The sequence below is a fragment of the Catharus ustulatus genome, chromosome 3, assembly GCF_009819885.2.
Source record: "Catharus ustulatus isolate bCatUst1 chromosome 3, bCatUst1.pri.v2, whole genome shotgun sequence".
In the NCBI taxonomy this organism is placed as follows: domain Eukaryota; kingdom Metazoa; phylum Chordata; class Aves; order Passeriformes; family Turdidae; genus Catharus; species Catharus ustulatus.
In genome coordinates, this window is record NC_046223.1 from 109,594,576 (window position 1) to 109,617,359 (window position 22,784).

Below are 22,784 nucleotides of genomic sequence, written 5' to 3' on the forward strand. Positions count from 1 at the left end.
TCCTTGTACTTGGGAGTGAAAGGGTAGTTCAAATTCATGACCTTACTGCTCCAACTGATTACAGTAAAGAAGCAGTTACAGACAACTGACAAATCCCTTCAAATACAGGAAAACTGACACTAGCACAAAGTCATCAGCACATTCCTATTTTAGGATGTTGGATAAAAGTTGGTGAGAAGAGATAAAAACAGTAAAATATCACAAATTTCTTGTAAAAGGGAAATTGTTCTTTTAAGCTACAAATTGCAGCAGTGTCTGACAAAGGGGTTATAAAACCATGCACCCTTTCCCAGTGTTGTGCTCTAGATTCTGGTGGTTGAAACAGGAGCAACCGAGTTTGATGCCCATTTTAAAACAAGAGTTAAACTTAGCTGAACCTGTTGATACAAGCAGGCAGGACAAGTTTGGAAGGTGGAGGGAGAGCTGCATTTGACAGGCATTATCAGAATACCAATGGAAACTGCATGCAGACATGAACTTACAATGTTGTTCTACTCTGAAAAGTGACTGCATGATAATCATACCCTTCTTAAAATACACTCCCTGTTTGATTTCAGTTATATCTTCTCACTTGGTGAGAAAGCTTTGATTTTTGTTTTTATTTTTTGTATGTGAGAACAAAACATGCTTCCAAGAGTAGTTGATGAACACACCAAAATAAATATAACAAGACAGACAATTAACTGCAGAAACAGTCTTAAACTCTGAGATGGTGCACTCAGAATGCAATTGTGCAAAAATATGGCACAGAGCAGAAAGGCTGAAAAAAATTACTGAATTTTTTGTGAAAGCAATACATAAAAGACCTCCATTTCCAAATTTCAGGCTGATTTTTTATTATATCAAAAAGTTTATCAGTAATCAAGGTCCACTTCACTTGGAGGATGAAGAGGACACATGGAAGCCAACAAGGTTGTGTCAATTTTCAGAGTACAACTGTATATTCTGGCAGTTACACACTGATCTAGTACATGGTTTTAACAAGCTATTAGGCTTAGTTCACACTGCCAAACAGTTCAAAATGGGTCAAAGTCAGTATTTAGCAATTTCTGCAGATAGAGGCAATCCTCTATACTGATCACAGCCTATTTTCTCAGAACTGAAAAAAAAGTCTTAACATTTATCAAATGTGAAACAAACAAAACTTTGAATGTTTTAAATTTTAGATAATGCCTTCCAAAATTTGGTTTAAGTATAGTTTTCAGTACTATGAAAACTATGGTGAGAGTACTTTGAAAAGAAAGAAAGAAAAAGATTTCCATGATAACCCCATTGTCAGATGTTCAGAACTTTCTCAAAAGCCTCCATTTGGGCTGAAACTTTCCATGCTTGGTCTCAGCCCAAAGGTGCACTTTGTAGACCTGAAAAAGGAAAAAAGGTAAGTAAAAAAAAATAAAATGTGCTGAAACATCCCCTTGCCCAGTTTTATTTTGGGTATTCAGCACTTAACCTTGAAGGGGATACTGTACTGCAAATGTAATATATTTTAATTATTTAACCTTGTTATACAAATCACTCACATATTTCTCACTTAAGGTGTATCCTGGTAGGCATTTAAATATTTTTTTCCTGTTTTATTTAATTTTTTTTTCCTGCACTAAGAAGTATAGGGCATCATGCTGCCTATTGCAAGCATGGAACTGGAGCAGCTGGCAACTCAATCTTGAATTACATGCAGTTACACTGTATGATTTTAGCATCCAAATTAAATGACTGCAAATATTTGCAGCAGGAAATAAAAACTGTATTAGTTAACCTCAGGTTAGAGGCATTATCTACTAAATATACTATATACTGTGGTGAGGTTTTTATAGATTTTTAGAATTTTTTTTTTCTTTTCAAGAAAGGTTGAGCTCCCATGTCATTGACCAAAAAAAAAATTTGAGAATTTTCAGCATTCCTTAAAAAATACATCCAGTGACAGAGAGCCACCACTAATAATGCCTTTGCTACTTCTTTGACAAATGCTTTTCTTTTGTCTCCTTCCATCAGCCTGGTGATAAACTACTGTCTTCCTGGCAAAACATCTGGGCCATGAGGTTGACTGATTCAAAAATCACCTTTCAATACATTTTATATTGAGAGAGAGCACTGCTCACTTTTCTACTTTATCACAGCAGAGACATAAATGAAAGTCACTTCACTCAAACACATCATCTAAAATGTCCTTAAAGTGGTAACACAGTAGAGGAGAAACAAAAATAATGCACCTTTGCTTGTCATACTGTGGAAACATAATAGAAAAAGGACCAATAATTCTTACTGGGCTCTCTACTGGGCTTCTGCAAGGGAAGAAAAACCAGTTGTTGGCCCGATACTGCCAAAAGCTGAGTGCCCTCCACTGTCAAATCAATGAGCATCTGAACGTGCTCTTCACCTTTCAGGAATGGCCCCTCTTCATTACAAAACTGTTTAACAGCAAAGGTAACGTGACATCTCTTATGCAACATATATTTTACACATAGAAATACATACACACATACAAACAAAAAGTGTTTTTTTGGTTTTTTGTTTTTGTTTTTTTTACCTAAATGCAAACTGGATGAGGATCCATGTGATGAAAGTGATGGCGGTGGCGTAAGTGAATGTCCTGGCGTTTGGCTTGGCAGAGGCATGCCTATTGGACTTGGAGAGGAGGAAAATCCCAGACTATTGTAAAATGGCTGCCCTATGGGTGCTAGGCTGCTACTAGATCTTTTGTACAAGTCAGAGCTAGTAGATAGAGAATCTCTCCTTGTGGCACTACTACTTGAAGAACTGCCAACTGAAGAAGAAATAAAAAGACCCTAATTACACAGTGTCAACTGAATAAAACCTATCCCCAACTACAGCTGGGCAACAACAGATGCGATCACAATAATTACAGCAATCGTTATGACAAAGACAATTACTGTGATAACCACACATGCTTTTAAGTAAATCTAAGTGGGTATAAACATACCACTGGCAAGTAATTTCACCAACATCCATGTCTTTCAACATTTCACACTAGACTTCTCACAGTAACATTGCAGTACTCTGTTTTAAATGCCTGACTTCAGGCTTTGGGACAAATACGGAATTTATAAGATCAGATTACACTGTCACTTTATAGAATAAATGATTCTAAAAATATTGCCACTAAATTATTTGGTAAGTTTTTTTCCACCATAAATTATTAGTCAGACAGTGACACTCATTTCAGGAAAAAGTCTAGAGGAAATAAGTTGTTGTTTAAGGGTTCACAAAATAATTTATATTGCTGTTCAGCTGTTTCTGAAACTTCCTCATTTGTGAACCCCTCACCTGTAGGAAAAAAATGACTACTTTAAATTCCCTATGAGAATTATGGTTCTCAAAGAAGTGTTTTGAAAAGATACTATAAAGAGGGAATAGGTCAAGAAAGAAGATGAGAAGCACAGCAGAGATAGAAAAATTAGGTGAGAAATTAAAAACGTGCTTTTACTGCTATCAGTGTAAATACTTGCTAGTATTTGTGCAAGTCAAATTAGACTAGAGCTTTGGATAACAGTGTGTTAGTGAAGGACTGGTTATCCTGCACCGCATCGTTGAGCAGGGCGATGAGCAGTCTAGGACAAATTAGGAGAACAATAAAAAGTTTTTAGAAATGTTAAATTCTAGTATCTGCTGCATACTAGTGAAGTATTAAACTAGAATGCCTGAACATTATTATACTCATGAACCCAACCAAGATTATGGATATTTTAATAACAAACATATTTCTTAAACTAAATTTGGAAAATTGATTACTACTATTGACTATTTCAACTTTAAAAGGTCAGAATTTTTACTTCCATAACCTTTATCCTTTTCAAGTACCTTGCTATTAAAGCTGGCAGCATGGCACAATATAAAGGTCTCCTGAAACTTCCCATTTTAAGACACTAATTTGTCTTCTCATAACATTAACAACTTGCTAATATTTTTCATGGCAGGAACGTGCTTGGACAAAATTTTTAACAGAACTTCTGTATAAACACTGCCATTTCAAAAATACTGGCAAAGAAAGGTGCTCTATCCTTACCAAAATAATCTAGCCACCTCTTTGAGAGGTTGATGTTTTCATGTACTCAGACCAAATATGCCAGCAACAGGAGACCTTTATTTTCCCACTCTTAGACTGAACTAAAAATCTTTGTAAAATCACAGTTCATCCAAGGTCAGCACAGATCTGCTACAGACTCATAGCTGAAAACTTCAACTCCTGACCATACACAGCACGTCTGAGATGGCTGATTAAGGTTGTGGCTGCAATTGAACTGCAGTGTGCCATGTCAAAAACAGACTTTGAAACTGCTGTCCAAGCTTCCACCTTGTGTTGGAAAGGCCCATGAGGCAATGCAGAAAGGAAGTTTTCTATTTCAAGTGCAGGGGAGACAAAAGCCAAACACAAGAAGTAGACTAGGGAGGGGGGAAAAGAGAAAACAGGAAACCAGAAGGAAGAAGAGAGAAAAGCAAGACAAAGGAGCCAACAGAGACTGCAAGAAAAACTGGCAAGCACTTTCAGTGGGACTGAGGATGAGAAGAAAGCAGATCTGAAGAAAAGTTAGGCTGTAGAAGGTGTATGTGACTGTGGGGCAAAAAGACTGGAATAGTAAGCTGATGATAAGAACATCACACAGTACAAGTAGAAACAGAAACATACTTAGGAGGGGGAGGGAAGGAGGAGATAAATGTTGCCTAGAAATTGGGAAGGAAGACATACTAGAGGAGAAACCAGAAGGAAAAGATACTGAACTAACTAGGCAAGGAGATTGAGAATAAGAAACCAGAAGAACAAATTAAAGCAACAGTTGAAAGAAATCTCAAGCTTTGAGACCAGCTCTACAGGCTCTGGCTCAGTGAACCATATAAATGTTAATACAATGCTACATGATGGATTGTTATTTTTCCATCTTTCAGGGTTTCTTACTCAGCTAAATTACTGCAGCTTAACAAGTTACCACAAACCAGCTGAGCTGCATTTTCACACACACAAGCAAAGCTCCCAAAACCCAGAAGATAATTTGCATTAGCTTACTTCTCTTCCCCCCTCTCTAAGCTAATCCAATTCCATTACAGTTGTTACAAGCCAGAAGGCACCATCTGGAAATCTGCCACAGTTGATCTAATTCTTGGATACCTGTTAAGCTGCAGTAACTTATCATCATGTACCTAAACCTTTAAATTGAGTATGAATAACTTTATTATAAAAGAACAGAGACTAAGTACATAGTCATTTATATGGTATGTTTGCCGCTTTCAGTTGTTACTTTGTTCAGTCATTCAAGCTACAACATGCTCACCTTTGCATTTTTGCAGCTATTTTTGCTCCCTGCAAAAACTGAAAACATAAGGGCAAAATGTGTTTTGCCATCTATCAGTCTTCATAGCTATATTTTTACTGAAATTCAACCATTTTGACACACTAACAGGAGTTACAGAGAAGTTGAAACCTTGGCACATAAGAAATCAAACTTGTTTCAATTTGCCTCAATATGCATGAATACCACTTAAGTGCTCATCTTAATTGTAATTGAATTCATATATACATACAGGTCACAACTCTAAAAAAATAAATAAATAACCAGGAAGCATTTTTTAAGTGGCTATTTGGGCACATACAGTTTATACTCGGCAGAAGGGCACTTTCAATATACTAATAATTTATTAGTATATAATACTAATAATATTCTAATAATACTACTAAAAAATATTTCAGGTTTAGATAGCACCTTTCATCAGCACTTCTCAAACTGCAAAAGCATAGGGTTCCTGCTTCCCTGTGCAAACTACCATGCCAATTAAATCACCCTGGATACTACTGCAAGATTTCAGCATGTGCTCTCTGTGCTGAGGGCTTTGGACAAAGCACTGGAACTGACCTTTGCTAAAAGAAAAAGGCTTAACCTCCTGTGCCGGAAACAGCTATGCTGATTTTCTTAAATAGATACACAACTAAAATTTGTGTTCTATGGAGGTTCTTCAGATAATGCAGGATAAAAACTTTTATGACTTTATTCTATCTAGAGACCTTAAATAGTTGCACTGTATTAAATATATATATTTATTATCACTATCTACCACTGTAAAGAAACTGTATCTACAGCTGGTAAGGATTCCGTGAAACCCTACAAAGAGCTCAGGACAAATTACATAATATACACTTGGATAGCACAATTTTGTAACTAAAATTTACTTGCTGTGGCATTATGGAAAGCTAAAAAACCTACACTACTGAGCTGTCTCCATTTTATTTTTTTTTTATTTGAACATGGGATGTTTTGAGTCTCCTCTTTAAAATCAAACACTGGATAGGATCAGTGTAAAAACCTGATTTTGGATTTCTTAGCATAAGTTTTAAAAAGTAAATAAATTTTCTGATTATTTTATCTAAAACAACACTGAGGAAAAACTCTGTGTTGGTATGCAGTATATTTGATGCCATTACTCACACTTAGTTACCAAATAACAGCTACCATGCCTTAACACTGAAGGGTGTGCTTTTCCTTCTGTTTTTTTCTCTTCCATATATTAAGCCATTTTGTAATGGTTTTTAAAAATTACTTTCTTTAGTGCTAATTTCCTTAATTTTCAAAGGAATACCATTAGAGTGTACAATTCCCCCAATTTTTACCCATCTGCAAGATATACAAGATTAAACATGTTCCCCTAATTTCATTAAAACACTAGTAATAAGAAAGCAATTCAGCGCTGTAAACTTAAGAGATTAATAGCAAAAGGAAATACTCTTCAAAAAAATGTTTCTCTTGCCTTACTAAAGCTAAATCTGAAATATAAGAAAACCTACCTTGCATGTTTGAAAACTGAATACTAAATTTCTGCTTTAGAGCAGAAACATGACAGAATGATTTTTTTTTTTTTTTTTAAATATAAACTGGTTGGTAATATTTAGGAGTACCTGTTGAAATAATTAAAAGCCCCAGATGTGCACAGAACTGTTTAGGTTTAACTATATCTAAGATTAAACCTGCTAGAGTTAACAAGGACTGTTCTTAGGTACTAAGAATTTTTGTTTTTTAAATCCTTTACAAATGTTATGGAAACAAGCACTTCAGTACTAGATTAAATTCAGAAAGTCATATGCTGTTCAATTTGTTTGAAAAAAAATTAGGATTTTTTTCTGATATGGCAATTAAAAGAATGTATATCTTCACTATCATCAATTTTTACTTTAACCACAGAATGAAGACTTCCTCGAAAACAATAGCAGCTTACTGAAAGACAGTAACAAACCTCTGGGGCAGAGTAGATTGATCAGTATGGAAAAGTATTTTGGAGATACCTGTGCCTATAGGACATTGTTCAAAAACATGTCTTGTATATAGAAACCCAAGTGAATTTAAAACACTTTTTTTATTCCCCTATATTTTGTTTTAAACTTGCATAACCTATTTTTGCATTCTTTTTAGAAATGTATGTATATATACGATGCCTGACACAGATACATTTTTTTGTTTAGCACAAAAGTCTCACAGAATGTCCTCACTATATTAACAACCTACCTGATGAGCCAAATCCACCAAGTGCAGAGCCGATAGCTGCTCCTAAAGAGCTGCTACTTCCAAAGCCAAGAGATGTGCTTCCTGGTTGGCCAGGACCATGTGAAAAAAGGGAACTGCTCTGGGAGTTATTGGTCAAAGAGTTACTGCCATAAAATGAATTGGATTGTAGGCTACTATTTGTTTGCTGTTGCTGTTGTTGTGGCTGGGCACCAAGTGGCCGAAATAGACCGTTCGTGGCTCCCGCGAGATTGTTTGCTGTTCCTCCAGCTGAAGCAGCTGCAGCTGTAAAACACATGTTTTCAATCATAATTACTCTCTCAAACATTTCTGACTGAAAATGGATTATTTAGTACTAAATTGTATTTTCTTGAAGCCCTCTTAAAACAAGCAGAAATTCACATATTCAAGGACTAAGAGACTTAATAGTATCACACAATTATTCAAGGAAAAAAGGTGAAGAGAGCACACGTTTTAGACTAATCAAAGCTGCAGAACTGTTAATGTAATTGAGAGAATTTTCAGTGTAAACATATAAGACATTACTGTTTACTGAACTTTTTATATCCAAAGTTGCAGTAGCAGAGTTGCAGCTAGAAGTCATTCAAAGACATCTTCAGCTACTATCAGAAGTGAGCTCTGCATAGAGAAAGAAGCTGATAGATTTACTTAAAATCTAATTTTCTGAACAGATTAAGTAAATTAATACAGGGTTAATACTCTGGATTTTAATTTAACAAATGCAATAAATGGTTCAGTAAAGTAATACTAGATCTGACAACTGGTAAAAAAGAAAGACTAAGACTTCTGATGTAACGAATTCTCCTCTTTTGCTTTCCATTCTTCACATAGCTTTCTCATTGCCACATTTTTCAGGAAATAAGTTTCATGAGAAAAGCATAGCAAGGCTCCAGAGCTGTCCATCTTCTGCCAGGCCGAAGCAATGAAATGATGCTTCCTAGAGGACACCATTTAGGGGACTGATGAGAAGTGCATGTTACAATGCATGGGGAGAGGAAGGAGAAAATGTTCCTATCTGACAAGTAACATTTGCAGAAACATGCTTGTGTATGCATGGGAAGAGGACTGTAAATTCCAATTAAAAATGGAAAACCCCATCAGTGAGAAAGAACAGTCTCGGAGAACAGGAGACACAATAATAAAGCAAGCATGCACAGTATATCCCTCACAACTAGACTTCACAGATACATAGAAAACAATGATGCCAAATACTAATCCATCTTACTGTTAAGATTCAGTAGAGAAGTGAAAGAAATCTGTGCAGGATTAAATATTTACCTGCTTGTGCTGCTGCAGAACTGATTAGAACAGGAGTTGAGGCCACCAATCTGACTGGTGCTCCAAGGCCAGTTCTTGCTCCAGGGCCTACTACTAAGGCACCAGTCTGATCGTAATAGGCAGTGGGAGCCAGCACTTGGTAGCCTACACAACACAGGAGACAAGGATTAGTGGTACAGAGAGTCTCACACAGTCAGCATTTCCTCTCTCCTTGAAATATTGTAACCACAAACTGCAAACCAGCATTTCTGCAACACTGTCTTTGAACACCAACTAGACATCAAAGAAAAAGCAGTAAACATCATAAAATACTGGGACAAAATCAGACTTAGAAATGCTTCAGGTAATTTTTTACAACTAAAATAACTTCTAAAATTACTTAAGTTGAACTTACTGTCAAGGTTAAAGTTTCTAACACAGTGAAAAGGTACAGGTACAACACAACTGGCAGTACTTGGATCATTATAAAATCAATTTCTTCCAGCAGTTTTAAATACTCTACATTTCTCTTGTACTCCTTTGTACATGGAGAAGCTATTGAGACATGCACAATTAAAGGGCTGAGCTAAATGCAAGTCTGGCAATTCCACACATTACCCAGCCACACTTAAAGTCCATCTGCAAAAAACACATTAGGAAAGGAATGCTGTGTGTGCAGGAATACCTTGGACCAGTCAGTTTCACAGGAATAAAAAAAGATTGTAATCCAAGCACAGCACTTCATTCAGTTCATAGCTAAGAACTGGAATTGATGAAGGAGGAGGAGTTGAAAAAGGAGAAAAGAAAGCAGTAGGAAGGAATACAGGATACAATATATGAATGAAGAAAAGCAAAAGAGACAAAAGAAAGCCAAGCAAAAAACCCCTTTATTTAGAACAAGAGCAAGAGAATTAATTCTAAAGCTCTTGACATTTACAGTGAAGTAGATGAATTGGATTAAGAATCCCTAAAAAATGGAAGACAATCTATGATAATCTAAGAAATGGTGCCAATATTTAAAATACAATGATTTCTAATTGTTAGGTGGACTATTCTTATGAAGCAATAAAACAAAACCCAATGGAATTTCAATATTCCTCCCATGTTCAAATATATACTAACACTATCAAGAGAAAAGACAAGATTGCAAAAGTCACACATCTATTTTTGTACATGTAAGAAGAAAGATTTTGCATTCTATTTTAAGTCAGCTGTTCCCATCAGTTGCCTTGTATGTTCAGAACTAGGCCTAGCAGAGTTCTCTCTGAAATACATATGGACCTGAACATAACTGGACCTCTGATTTAAGGTCTCTCTTCTGCCTAGATACACTCCAAAAAAAGAGCTGGAAACATCATCTCCCTTCTGGCCTGGTGGTTACAATGCTCTGCAGAGGAGCTGGTTTTACAGGTCCAAATTCCCACACACTAACAAAATATGAAGATATGAAGGAGACTCAGGTAGCACTGAACAGGACAGGAGCAATGAAAATCCAGATCTTTAGGTTCAATTCACAGTTCTGAAGGCATTCACCTCCATTATACTTATGAAAAATCATCACTGCTATAATTTTAAACCTGTTTGATCTCACTGTTCACTACTCACTTTGCATTCCAGGCACATCTACCTTCTCTTTCCCACCAACAGCACAAGACAGATGTTGTCAACATAATTTGTCTGAAAATTTCATTAAAAAATACAACCAAAACATGCTCTTATACTTGAACTGGTTAGAAAACCTTTGCTAGAAGTGCCACTGCCTCTTCCACCTACAAAAATGTGCTCTGCTCTGCCCCTTCACCACCAAGAAAGGTTGCTACATTCCCAAGGTAGGGAAAGGTGAAAAACCGTTGTCTGTTTTACTCTAGTTCTGCAGGTAACACAAAAGATTAGATTAGTGACACACTAGGAAAGCTCATTATAATAACATGTGTTCCTGTACACATTAACAATGTTAATTATTAGTACCTACATAATTTCTGCTTTTACTCATAGCAGGTTCAACCCATAATACCATGTTGGTTTTGCTGTTTGTTCCTGCTCTATCATATAAAACCACTTTTCCAGAATTCAGAATGGGCTAATGATTACCAGTATTTGCTCTGCCCACCTACCCTCCTCAAATGCATAAACCCATGGATAATGCTGTAACTGTTAAAGTGCAACCGCATAAAACCCCCACTGTCTACACCCTCCTGCTCATCTATAACTAATACACAACTTTTTATATGACTTAAGACTGACAACATAAACAAACGCATTTTCCAATGCAAAATACTTGGAGGGGGCACTGAAATTAATACTAATGCAGTTTAATACATTAATATTAGATTGTATACAATAATTTACTGGTATGACTGCTAAATTTAAAAAGGAAGCAACTTGCCCTTGCTCTTTACAAGATGCCCAAGCCCTCCTGATACTTCCCTGACATTACACAAACCTGTGATATATCCACAGACAGTACATTTTAAGTAAGTAATAAGCTAAGTCAACAGCATCCAGATACTGTCACAGAGTGCTCAAGCTATGCACGAGAACTGATGGGTTCACCCATTTCCAATTTCTGAAATACATTCTGAACCAAAGGCCTCAGCTTCCTACTTAAATCTACTACAACAAAGTAACAGGACTATTTGTGAAATTGCTAAAACCTTGCTAAGTGCATCTACAGCCTCAAAGGTATAAAATTTTTTGCTTTCATATCAAAAAATAAAATTTCAGAGAGACGAAGATCAGATTAAATCATTAAAGAATAGCTCTTACAGCAAAACTTAGATCCTCTGCCTTCCACTATTCCTATTCCACTATTCCCCATGTGCCTCATTCCTGAAAGGTGAGCACAAATCTAGAAACTACCCCCACTTTCTCTCTTATCAGAGATAAGGTGGTGACTTGGAAGATGTCTCTAATTGCCTCTCTTCCTGTTTCAGTTCTTATTGCCTTCCATCACATCATTGTCTCTCTGTGGCTCTGCAATTTCCCCTCAAAATTAACAATTATCAAAGCTCACTTCAGTGCCTTCACATTCAAGTTCACTGTGGTGTTCCCATGCAGTCAGAAAACTAAAACATACTGTTTCCTAATCAGTTCCTAATCACACCTTTTATTTTAAAGTTCAATTGCTCTATCTACACTTACTGACTCGGTATCAGCAGGGAATGTGAAAGTAAACAATCTAGTTTACCAATATGGTGTTTTGCTGAAATGATTTCTAAATGTCTCCAAAAACCACAGACTCTGAAAAACTTTCTGATTCTTATCACACAAACCTTGAATATACCTAAAGAACGAGAGGAAATGAAATCTGTTCTCTTGGCTTATGCAGCTCATCCTTAGTTTTGCGTTATCCATCCAGTAAGGCAACTTCCCTCAGTGATGACATCCAAATGTATGCCAGTTTGCCACTTCTCTACACAATCCAACAGATGTGATACTCCTTTCTGCCAACTCAATTATCTGCCCCTTTTACAAATGCCATTCTCTCCCCTCCCCAACTCTTTCACCAAAACGTGAAACCCTATAACCTTTTGCCTGTTGTGGTGAAGACATGCTCAGCCTTATCTCTGCACATCCTCTCACAAATCAAATTCAGAACAAACTACCCAGCCAGTAACCCATTTTTAATTTCTACAACCACTGTAACTTTGCCTATACTGTATATCCGCCATAAGGAAATTTGACTTCCATTTCATACTACCCATTGCAATGTCACACTTCAAATTCCTCTAGGTAATAAAACCAAAAAATGCTATGTCAATGGATAGAAATTGTTGATTTTAATGGTTTATACATGGGTGTTTTTTTCCAGACTACTCACTTTACATGTCCCCCTGCAAGCCAGATGCACCATGACAGCTTTACTGCATGAGTTCCATAAAACTAAGTTGTATCTGACCTAGTCAGTGCAGTCTGTGGAACCTCTGGAGGGATTTGGCTGACTTGTTGTTATAGACATTTATTTTAGGGCAAGCTGAGCAGCTCTGCAGTCTCATTACAGCAACTGCACAAGGGAGATCTCCACTGAGCACTATCACTCCTTAGACTGCTGAAGTCTCAAGCAGACTCCCGACTTTGGATGATTAAACCAAGCCCAGAAGTTGCCTGTGATGAGTACTGGTTTTATTCATAAGCAGAATGTATACTGATTGTCCTAGGAAATTTGGGATACCCTCTGACACTCTCTTGCACATATACTCAGGCAGAAACACTCCGTCTTTTAAGAATCTTTGTTATTGAATGACTTGCTCAATTAGGATAGGAAGGATTTAAAATGGAATTGCATAACTGATGCAAAACACATTTCACATTTAGTGGTTTTAAAGAAGAAAGCCAAAGTTCTGTCAGCCTTCCAGTACCCAGAGGGGCCTACAGGAGGGCTGGAGACTTTTTACAAGAGCATGAAGTGACAGAACAAGAGGAAATGGCTTCCAACTGAAAGAGTGTAGCTTTGCATTAGATAAGAGCAAATTCTTTACTGTGAGGGTGGTGAGGCACTGAACAGGTTGCCCAGAGAGGCTGTTGCCACCTCACCTCTGGAGGTGTTCAAGACCAGGGTGGATGGGCTCTGAGAAACCTGGTCTAGTGGAAGGTTCCCTATCCATTGCAAAAGTTTAGAATGAGATGATCTGTAAGGCCCTTTCCAAACCAACCATTCTATCATTCTAAGATTTTCTGAAAGGAGACTTAACAGCAACATTATGTGAAAAGTAACCTGGATTTCAGGCACTTTCTCTCTGCATGTAGAATGAGATATGTATCTTAAACAACACAGGAATACACCTTCCTAAACAGTTAACCAAGAAACACCTGAACTACCAAATTTCAAAACAAAGCCATCAAATAGTTGGGATAACACAAATTTCACCAAACACGAAGGCTGTGACAAGGAGAAAGCACCTCAAATTATTTCAGGACAGCAGCATGGACAGACTGAATGATATCCTCTCACTTGCTAGCTCACGCTGAAGCCAAACTACAAATACTGTAAAGAGTACAGTAATTTCGTGATTATAAGTCGCACCTCCAGGTTGTCAGCAACTGTCTTGGGTTACAATACAGAGTGTGATAAAAGGTATCCATTCTATCACCATCTGTTGAGGGTGGGCGCAGTGATCCTTATCTCCATGGGAGATATTCTGCTAATGGGCCATCCATTGAAACCAGGCAGGGCATTGTTCTTTATCTTTTCACAACTCATCCTTCCTCCAGAGAGTCATTTTCTGCTAATGGCCATTGAGTCCCACTGTGGGACTGATAAAATTACTGCATCCCATTGGAAGTTGCTCCAGCCAGGGGGAAGAACCCAACATTTCTTACCAAGATAAAAACAGAGGTTTTGGGACACTAAGGGAGCCCCTTTCTCCACTGGACTCCAGAGGAAAACCAGATTTCTCCACATCACCACTGGACCTCCGGAGGGAAACTGCACCTTGTACAGGAGCACTGCTCCAACTGAGCCACATCTGTCACTGCAGGAGGATGCAGCCACCATGGAATGGGACTGCTGCCAACACCCTGCCTGACAGGGTGTCAGGTTGTACTCTGACTTTGTCAGGGTTTGGAGTTTGTTTCTTTGTAGTACTGCATTTCTATTTTAATTTCCCTAGTAAAGAACTGTTATTCCTAATTTCCATATCTTTGCCTGAGAACCCCTTGATTTCAAAATTCTAATAATTTGGAGGGAGGGGGTTTACATTCTCCATTTCAAAGAGAAGCTCGTGCCTTTCTCAGCAGACACCTGTCCTCCAAACCAGAACAGCAACTTCTCATTCTCTGTCCATATATAAGTTGCTCCTGATTATAAGCCGCACTTCCAGGTTTGGACCAAAATGTTAGTCAAAATGGTGCAGCTTATAATTGTGAAATTACTTTAAAATCTTGAAACTCAATTTGGACCTTCACTTTGTCTTGTAAAACATCTTACCCCATTGAAACACGAACGCCACACTTCTTAATCTTGTTTATTACATGAGTTGCTCAGTGGTTGCTATCTGGGATTCACTGAATCACATTTTGCTATCTAGATATTATTTAGTCATCTTGATTCAATTTTATAGTGAGGTAATAGAAAAAGACATCTCTGGAGCCAAACTCACTTTTATCCTAAATCAGGAAACTATAAGAGAGGCAGACAAATCAAGAATAAGTTGAACAAATCAAGTTCCTATTTCTCTTTGCTTGCTATAAATGGAGCTCAAGTATCACTCTCAAATACAGACACCAAACCCATTAACAAGATTCCCACATATAAAGGCATGCATTCATTTCCTCATCCTAAATGCTTCTTACTCTAAAAAGAGGAATCACCAACATTCCCTATGACTCACTTCAAACCCATCTGATGATGACTGAAAAAATAAATGTCTTTCTTTATATTTTGAGCTCTATTCTCTCTAATAGTGTGGTTGGTAAGGCTGAAGTCAGTTGCACACAATTCCTATTATAGAACAGTCTGAAATATATTCACAAGAATAAAGTTCTTCTCTGGCCATCCAGGCTTGCAGCATCGGACAGAATAAAACAAGAACCTAAAATGGAAACTGAATAAAAAGGCTCCTGCCCTCACAGAAAACCTTTTGGGGCATGTGGAAGAGGAAAAAAAACTTCAAGTACCTTCTTCAAAGGACAGGTTCTTGCACTACTGAGGTCACGTATTTGACCACTCAGTATTACCTTCAATCCTCCCCCTGGAGGGGGGTGGGGGTCTATGGGTTTTAAGAGCTAGTCTTAAGACAGCTACTACTCCAGATCCAAAGTAAGAACTAATATGTAACTATAAAGAAATCACAACTCCTCTCAAAAAAAGTTATAGCTAAGCCTTTGAGACTTATGCAAAGATGCTTATAACATCTCTCACATGCCTCAGTGTTCGTAGGCCCTATCCAGTGATTTAGAGATGTGCAGAAGTACCACTTGGCAGGTGCCAGGACAGCACTCTGCTGATTCCTCACTTCAGGAGAAAGATATTAAAAAGCTGACAATAACTACTACATGAGAAGAAATAGAAATTGCAGTTATAAAAGAAAGTAGACAAGAAAAACACAATAGCTAGCCTGCTGCGCAGCTAGAATCTAAAATGTGCTCATGGAAGGCCAAGCGCACAGTGCAGCCCCAGAGCATGCAGCAAACAAGTCTGGCTCCAGACTGCAGGGCATCTCACTGTGGTGCTGACCAAGGAGAGAACTTGTACAGGTCAGAGGAATGCATCAACATTATCTAACTTACCTATGTTAAAACCTTAACTTCCATGCTGAAGAATGGCCACATACACTAAACTGCTCTTGCTCAGGTAACTGTACCAAACACTTAGAAGTGATGTTGAACTTCAAGCTAACCACTCCCAAACCTATGAACTATTGCTCAGGAAGTCAGAAGCCATGCACACTGGAAGAATCTCGGGCTCCAACCTCTGGAGTGCTTCCAAGCATTTTGTGATTTTCAGATATGCTCAAGCAGTAATTTTACTTAAAATTTCTTAATTTTGGATTCTGAATTTTAGATATTATTATGTCCCAAATAAAAGTTATTCTAGCAAAACTTAATACCTCCTGTTGCAGAGGAACACGTTGGACAGCACATGACTTTTTAAAAGACAGCACGTGGTTGCTTCATTATACATGAAATTATCTTGTAAAAATCTATGATATTACTTGTGTATACATTTGTAACAGCAAATACAAAGAAAATGCTCCAAACAATAAATGCTAGAGGAGTTTCCTGTGCTCTAAAAATACTGTGCCAGTATTTTAAACCAACTGAATAACATAAAACTATAAAACTCAATTCTAAGCAGCTTATCATAAACACAACAGGACTTTGTTAATCTGTTACCTAATAACACCAATATTGTTACTTTCAGTGAGTCTCTTAATCCACTGATAACATACATACCTGGCATGCCTGTAGCAAGACCCTGACCAAAAGCCAAAGCTGGATTTGCTGCTGCAGCTGCTGCAAGTGACTCTGCCTGCTGCCCTTGCTGCCCCTGGTTGGGAGTGAGCGGGCGCTGAGTTGCTCCAGCTCGCAGGACCTGCAAAAGGCCGACACAACACCCCTTCCTTAACAGGTAAGAAATCAATCTATTATGTGCTAGCAAAGGTCTACAACAGCTGCTATAAGTATTTGATGCCTCTCAGCCCCAATTTTCATGTTGGGAATACTGCACCTTGTTGGGTTCAAGAGTATAGACATACAAAGAATAAAAGGTAGATACCATTTTGCTGACAAACATGACCATAAAATATCTGCCATGCTCTGTACAGCAGGGCTGAGCTATGTTCCATCAATGGTAATGAGTACAAAGGAAGGAAGAAAATCTCTAAGTGATACATTTTATGATCTACATTATTTATTAACTGAACACCTGACCTTCAAATGTGTTGATAAACACATTTGTTTACATTACTTCCAGGCAATTGAATGATGTAAATCTGAGTATTTCAGCACTTGTAGTAACTTGTCTAAATAATTAACATTCCATTGCCAACAGTGCTGTAAATAATGCACCCACTGAGTTTTAAACATCCACATAACACTCCATCACCATGCAGCACAGGCGTATTTTACTATGTTCTGACAGCAAATCTCCAGGAATCTGACTGAAAAGTAATCTCAATTCTTGCAACTACTCTATTTCTCTTGGTTAAAATCAACTTTTTCAAGTCCAAAATAAGGGAGAAATACAACTCACAATATATTCCCATAAAGAACTGTATGTGTTATTTGCAAAAATCGATATTAATTTTATAGAGAAAACAAAAAGACACTGCAGAGATGATGCACATTCAGTTACCAATGCAGGTCACTGATAAAAACAATCAGCAGAAAGAAATAGCCACCTGAATATAAAAACAGTGAGGAAACCCCTGGAATTACATGGTATCTCAGACTTCTTGTATTACATTTTTAAGAATGGCATTGGAATTAACCATATTGCTGGTAAAAAATTTGAAATGCTTACATTCATTCAAGTATAAAGTTATTGTAAAATTTGGGGTTTTCCTTTCTCAAAATTGCTATTCTTTTATACTCAAAGCTCATACAATAGTTTAAAAATGTATCCAGAGTAACAACAGAAAATCATTTTTTTTAAAAGTACAAATTGAATTTTCAACAAGTTCTTGTAACACTTGCTTCACCAAGGCAAAACCACCATATGGCACATGGTGACACTGCAATACAATGATGTCACAGAAAAATAAGTTGGGCATTCCTTCCTTCCTATGAAGCAACAAAACTACTGGTAAGACCTTTATTTCTCTACCTTCTCCCCTACTTTTTGAAGGGACTGAAAAATATGCAACATTCAATCTTCCAGCTAGTTCATGCAAACACAGATCTATTTTTTCTCAAGTTTAAAAGAAACAATATCCTTCTAAAATTGCCAGAGTGTATCTTTTCATGCCCTTAGGTCAGTTTTCCAGATTAAACTTTATAATAATTTACTACACAGGAAGCATTACCTACATGCATAACAGCACAGCAACCTGAAGAAAAGAACCATTTTTAAAGCTTATTGTCTTAAGAAACAAGACTGTAAAATAACTTTAACATGGTGTGAGACAGTGACAATCAGTAAGGAAACAGAGTTTTTAACATTCATTTATTATACAATAAAATGCAACCTGAGAAATATGCAATATTTCCTAGCTGCTGACCCTTTCACACTGGAATGTTAAGGTAAAGCATCTCTGCTTTTGGTGCTGAACGTACCGGTTGCTGTCCCTGCTGTGCCTGGGAAGCTGCTTGTTGATTTGCTGTGGTATTTGCTGCTGCAGCTTGCTGCTGGAATAAATTGGCTGGATACACCCCCCATGGAACACCATAATACTGAGGTGGAACCACAGCAGGACCTAAAACCAGAAAGCAGGATTATTCCATCTAGTGCAGCTGCTTAAAATACTGTTTGTAGCATCCCTCATTGATTCATCTTCTCAGTTTCAGAAGAGAAACTGGTATAAAAAAGAAAAAATTCCCATATTAGCTAAAATGACACATGAATACAAATGGGTTAATTTAAAAAATTCACACCAAGTCATAGCTTCTCTATGAAAAAAATGAATACCCTTTTGAGACTCAGATGACAAAGAAAAACCTTAAAGCATCCAGAGTCTGTGTACCAAAGTACATTCAAAATCAGTTTTCATGTTTGGAAGAAAAGATCATTTCAGAATATCACAGAATGAACAAAATTTATCCTCCTGATAGTGATGTACTGAGACTTTGATTATCTGCGATTCCTCCTGTATATTGATATAAAAAATATATATATACACACAGGTATACAACATCTGTGTATTTTCCTCTTTCTGGCTTATAGGAACAACTACTGCCTGTGCCTCCCCTGCATATACATGATGCTCTTCAAAGAGGGCACACTTAACTCTTCCAGTCTACTGATGAAGAACCTGTAGAAGAATCACCTCTCTGTATCATGGCATTGTACATATAAACCATTATGCATACATGTCTTTTAGTTTTTTCTACTGCCTTCTCTCTGAAACACCATATGGAAACAAAGGAGTTGTTTGTTTTTTTTAATGTTATGCTCAAGTCTGAGCACTAGATGGGACTTGAATACTCAGTCATGTTGTTTCACAGTGATATCTAGTAACATTTTAAGAGATTTTCCTGGGTTTCTCTGTTGTCTGGACCTTTTAGCATGCTGGAAACCATCTTTATTCTCATGCCCACTGGGAATGAGAAAAGCTGGAATTAGAAAACTAATGCACTGAGCAAAAACATACAAGGAAATGTTACCTGTCTCATCTTTTGAAAATAATACATACTGTCAATGTCAGAGGCACTTTATTAAGTTTAAACACTCTTAGAACACAAAAAAAATCCAGTGACAAAAGAAACCTGGAATCCATCTCTAACAAAGTGAAATCCTTTCTCTTTTAGTAAAGATTTTCAAAATGGCAGCATTCATTTTCCTACAAATCTCTCCTCCCTAGAACTACATTTCCAGAGAATAAACAGGACCGATTTCCCTTTTTTTCTCTTTTCATTTGGTGGAATTATCAAGACAGACGTTTTCCAGTGTTCAGTTACCTGCTAGGGTAGCTGCTGCAGCTAATCCAGCTGCAGTGTACGGGTCAGTCCCTGGAGGAGCAGCACTGATAATATACGGGTTTGGCACAAAAGCAGCTGGGGCCAAGCCTGCGGAGAATACGCCTGCTGCAGTAACAAACAGAGTTTCATTACAGGCAACATTCTTAGCAAGCACCATCACATTCACACCACCCAAATCACACAGCCTATCTGGTAAAATCAGAACTGCTTGTACTTTGGAAGCTCTTATGGGCAGGTATGCAATTACAGAAATCAACACTTCAGTGTCTTCTCATCAGTCCTTTCTTACTAATCCCAAGGCCTAATAGCTTTGTTTTGTTGGATCTACAGACTCCAAGATTTACCTCATATTTGTCTATCCATCCTTATACAGAAGGGATTATTCAAGGTGGAATTTATCTTGCCCAATTTCAACTATCTGAAAGTTAAACTAGTCTTGCAAGGAAATGTGTAGCAGACAAGTCATCCAGCATCTGAAGTGAATCAGCCAGATGAAATGAACCACCTGCTAGAGACAAAAATCTCCCTTCACAGACAATTAATAAAAGATTTAACCAGATGGTTTAAGTCAGAGACCTAGCTTTTAAACAGCCAGTTACGAGATACTAATCTTACTTCCCAAGAATCCTAACTTGATATAGGAATTGTAACAGAAGGAGACAACTGCAGAAACTCCAGCAAACAAAGTATCGCTACACAGTTTCCCCTGTCAGTCCAGTTCATGTACTTTATCCAACACTGAGTCAGCAACTTTTGCAATAAGTCAGGTACATCAATCTATGTCCCTCCTTCCAAATATTTCTTGATAAATTGCTATTAATATGCACACGAGAAGGGGCTGCATTTTAAAGAGGAAAACTTAAGTCAGCACTCAGTCAGCACTTCAGATAAAGTAGAGGCTTCTCCAAAGTTTAGAAGTCAAAGACAGGACCTGTGGACTCATACAAACATCTCAATCTGCCATCCTTCCAGCTCTCAGCCTGCATTTGTCAGCTATGTAACAGTGAAGAGCTGTTGCTTTTCAGTCCCAGCTACAGGCTGCTGATCCCTGTCTGAGCAGATCTCCCAACCTACCTAAACAAGCCGGGAGGAAATCTTACTTGCAGGAGAGCATGGACACAAGTCCATGCTTCCTACTTCTGCCTGCCTGAGAATCCCTTTTTTCTCACAGAGGAAAGACATTTGTGCACACACCTCAATAGCCCAGTGGAACTGGAGAGGGTGGAAATCTTTAAACCCTGATTACCTCCCTTCCATAAACAAGGAAATGCTTCCATGTGTGTTTCAACCTCCCTCCCCTAAACACCAACAGCTTCCTCACAGTGGAAGATAAAATTGTTGTCACTGAAATAAAGCCTCCTTGTTAAGTTACAGCATACAAAGAACTTTGTGTAATTAACTAACTCACTGAACTAAAGGCACTGAAAAAATGCCAGCTAGAGAATTAGCTCTATCACAAGGGTACCTGCAAGAAGAAAGAGCTGTTTAAACGGTGACATTAACAAGGAAAAACTCAAACTCAGTCAATGCAACAGTATGATTTCAAAATTCTACTCTACAATGGAGTACTGGATTACTAAAAATACTAAAGTGCAATAGAATCTTAGAATTGCATATTGGTTTTTAGTATATAAAGCTAGTGTTTCTATTACTGCTTATAGCAATGAGCATTTTTAACTTTTACTCCCATCAACATTCAACTACTATTCTACAGAAACAAATGTAAGTTTTATTACTTTGTATACACCTGTCCAAAGGGGAAAATTTACCACAGAAAACCTCCGTTTAGAACACTAAAGTCATAGGCAGTCATTCTGAGCTTTCATGAGAATCACTGAAATGGGCCAAGTGATCAGTATCTATTTAAATGAGAAGACTGGGTAATCTGACAGGATTCTACCAAAGCAACACACCCACTTTTGCCAGGGACACTTGCTGTACTGTACTGAAACCTCACCTATATGCGGCTGCTGAGCTGCAGCCAGTGCATATTGCTGCTGCTGGGCTGCGGTCAACTGCTGAACAGTCAGAGCATTAGTCCTCTGGAAAAGCTATTGGAAAAAAAAAAGAAAAAAGACATTTCAGTTTTCAAAACTCAGAGCTATAATATACTCAGATTTGCTAACAAAAAAAAAGGTCAAAGCTTCCATAATAGCAAGTTACTAAACTAGAAAATTATGCAACAATATTCCTCTAGATTAATTATACAGTTATTTGCACTTGACTAAGTCACAGACAAAATAACATTCAATGCAGTGCATGTTGAAATGACTGATTATCAAGAGGATAATCAACTTCAAGGATCAATTTGCCACAGTCCATTACTAACCTGCTGCTGAGAATTGTAGTCAAAAAGTCCTACAGTAGCTCCTGAAGAGTCCATTTGTACCTGATTGCCAGGATAGTCAAACTGTAGAGAATCAAGACCAACTTGTTCCATGGCATCTAGATTCTGATTTTCTGGATTTGAAAATTCTTCTACCAGAGGCTTGTGGGCTGTAGGATTGGGAAGTGGACCTAATCCTTCTGTGGTGCTGGGATTGGGGCCCAGGCGTTCAGCTACTTCTGTTGGGGAGGCTTGTCGACTTCCAGGGGTACGACTGTTTAGGAGAAATTTAAGACAGACTCTTCAATCTTAAACAAAGCTGTCCATGGGCACAGTACAGTATTTCTACTTTCAAAGCAGCTCTGAACTGAAGACTTGATTTTACAAAGGGAATCGACAGACTCATTTTAACATCTTCAACCAGCATGCACTGATGGCTCAAGATAAAGGATGCATTTAACTCTAAAGCATAATTTGGTTTTTTTCAGTTTAAGACTGACTACAGAGCCCTTCATATCACTTGTGAGAAAAAACAAACTGATCTGTGAGGCTGTTTTGAGTGAGTTGTAGTCATCTATGAATTCTGGGATGTCTCTATTGTA

General features: G+C 37.7%; 1 protein-coding gene across 7 annotated transcripts in view; it reads right to left on the reverse strand.

The window, feature by feature from the left end:
• PUM2 (pumilio RNA binding family member 2) overlaps positions 1-22,784 on the reverse strand; it is a 68,117-nt gene that overhangs the window by 14,198 nt on the left and 31,135 nt on the right. For 3 of the 7 annotated variants that reach the window (XM_033054661.2, XM_033054659.2, XM_033054665.2), the window contains 8 exons: positions 22,186-22,456; positions 21,814-21,907; positions 19,836-19,961; positions 18,495-18,634; positions 16,674-16,812; positions 8,802-8,945; positions 7,506-7,787; positions 2,528-2,764 (listed from right to left, as the gene is read on the reverse strand). In XM_033054661.2, coding sequence (XP_032910552.1) covers positions 2,528-2,764; positions 7,506-7,787; positions 8,802-8,945; positions 16,674-16,812; positions 18,495-18,634; positions 19,836-19,961; positions 21,814-21,907; positions 22,186-22,456 — 1,433 coding nt within the window. The remainder of the gene's footprint in view (positions 1-2,527; positions 2,765-7,505; positions 7,788-8,801; positions 8,946-16,673; positions 16,813-18,494; positions 18,635-19,835; positions 19,962-21,813; positions 21,908-22,185; positions 22,457-22,784) is intronic. The other 4 variants (XM_033054662.2, XM_033054660.2, XM_033054664.2 and 1 more) reach the window with 2 other exon arrangements.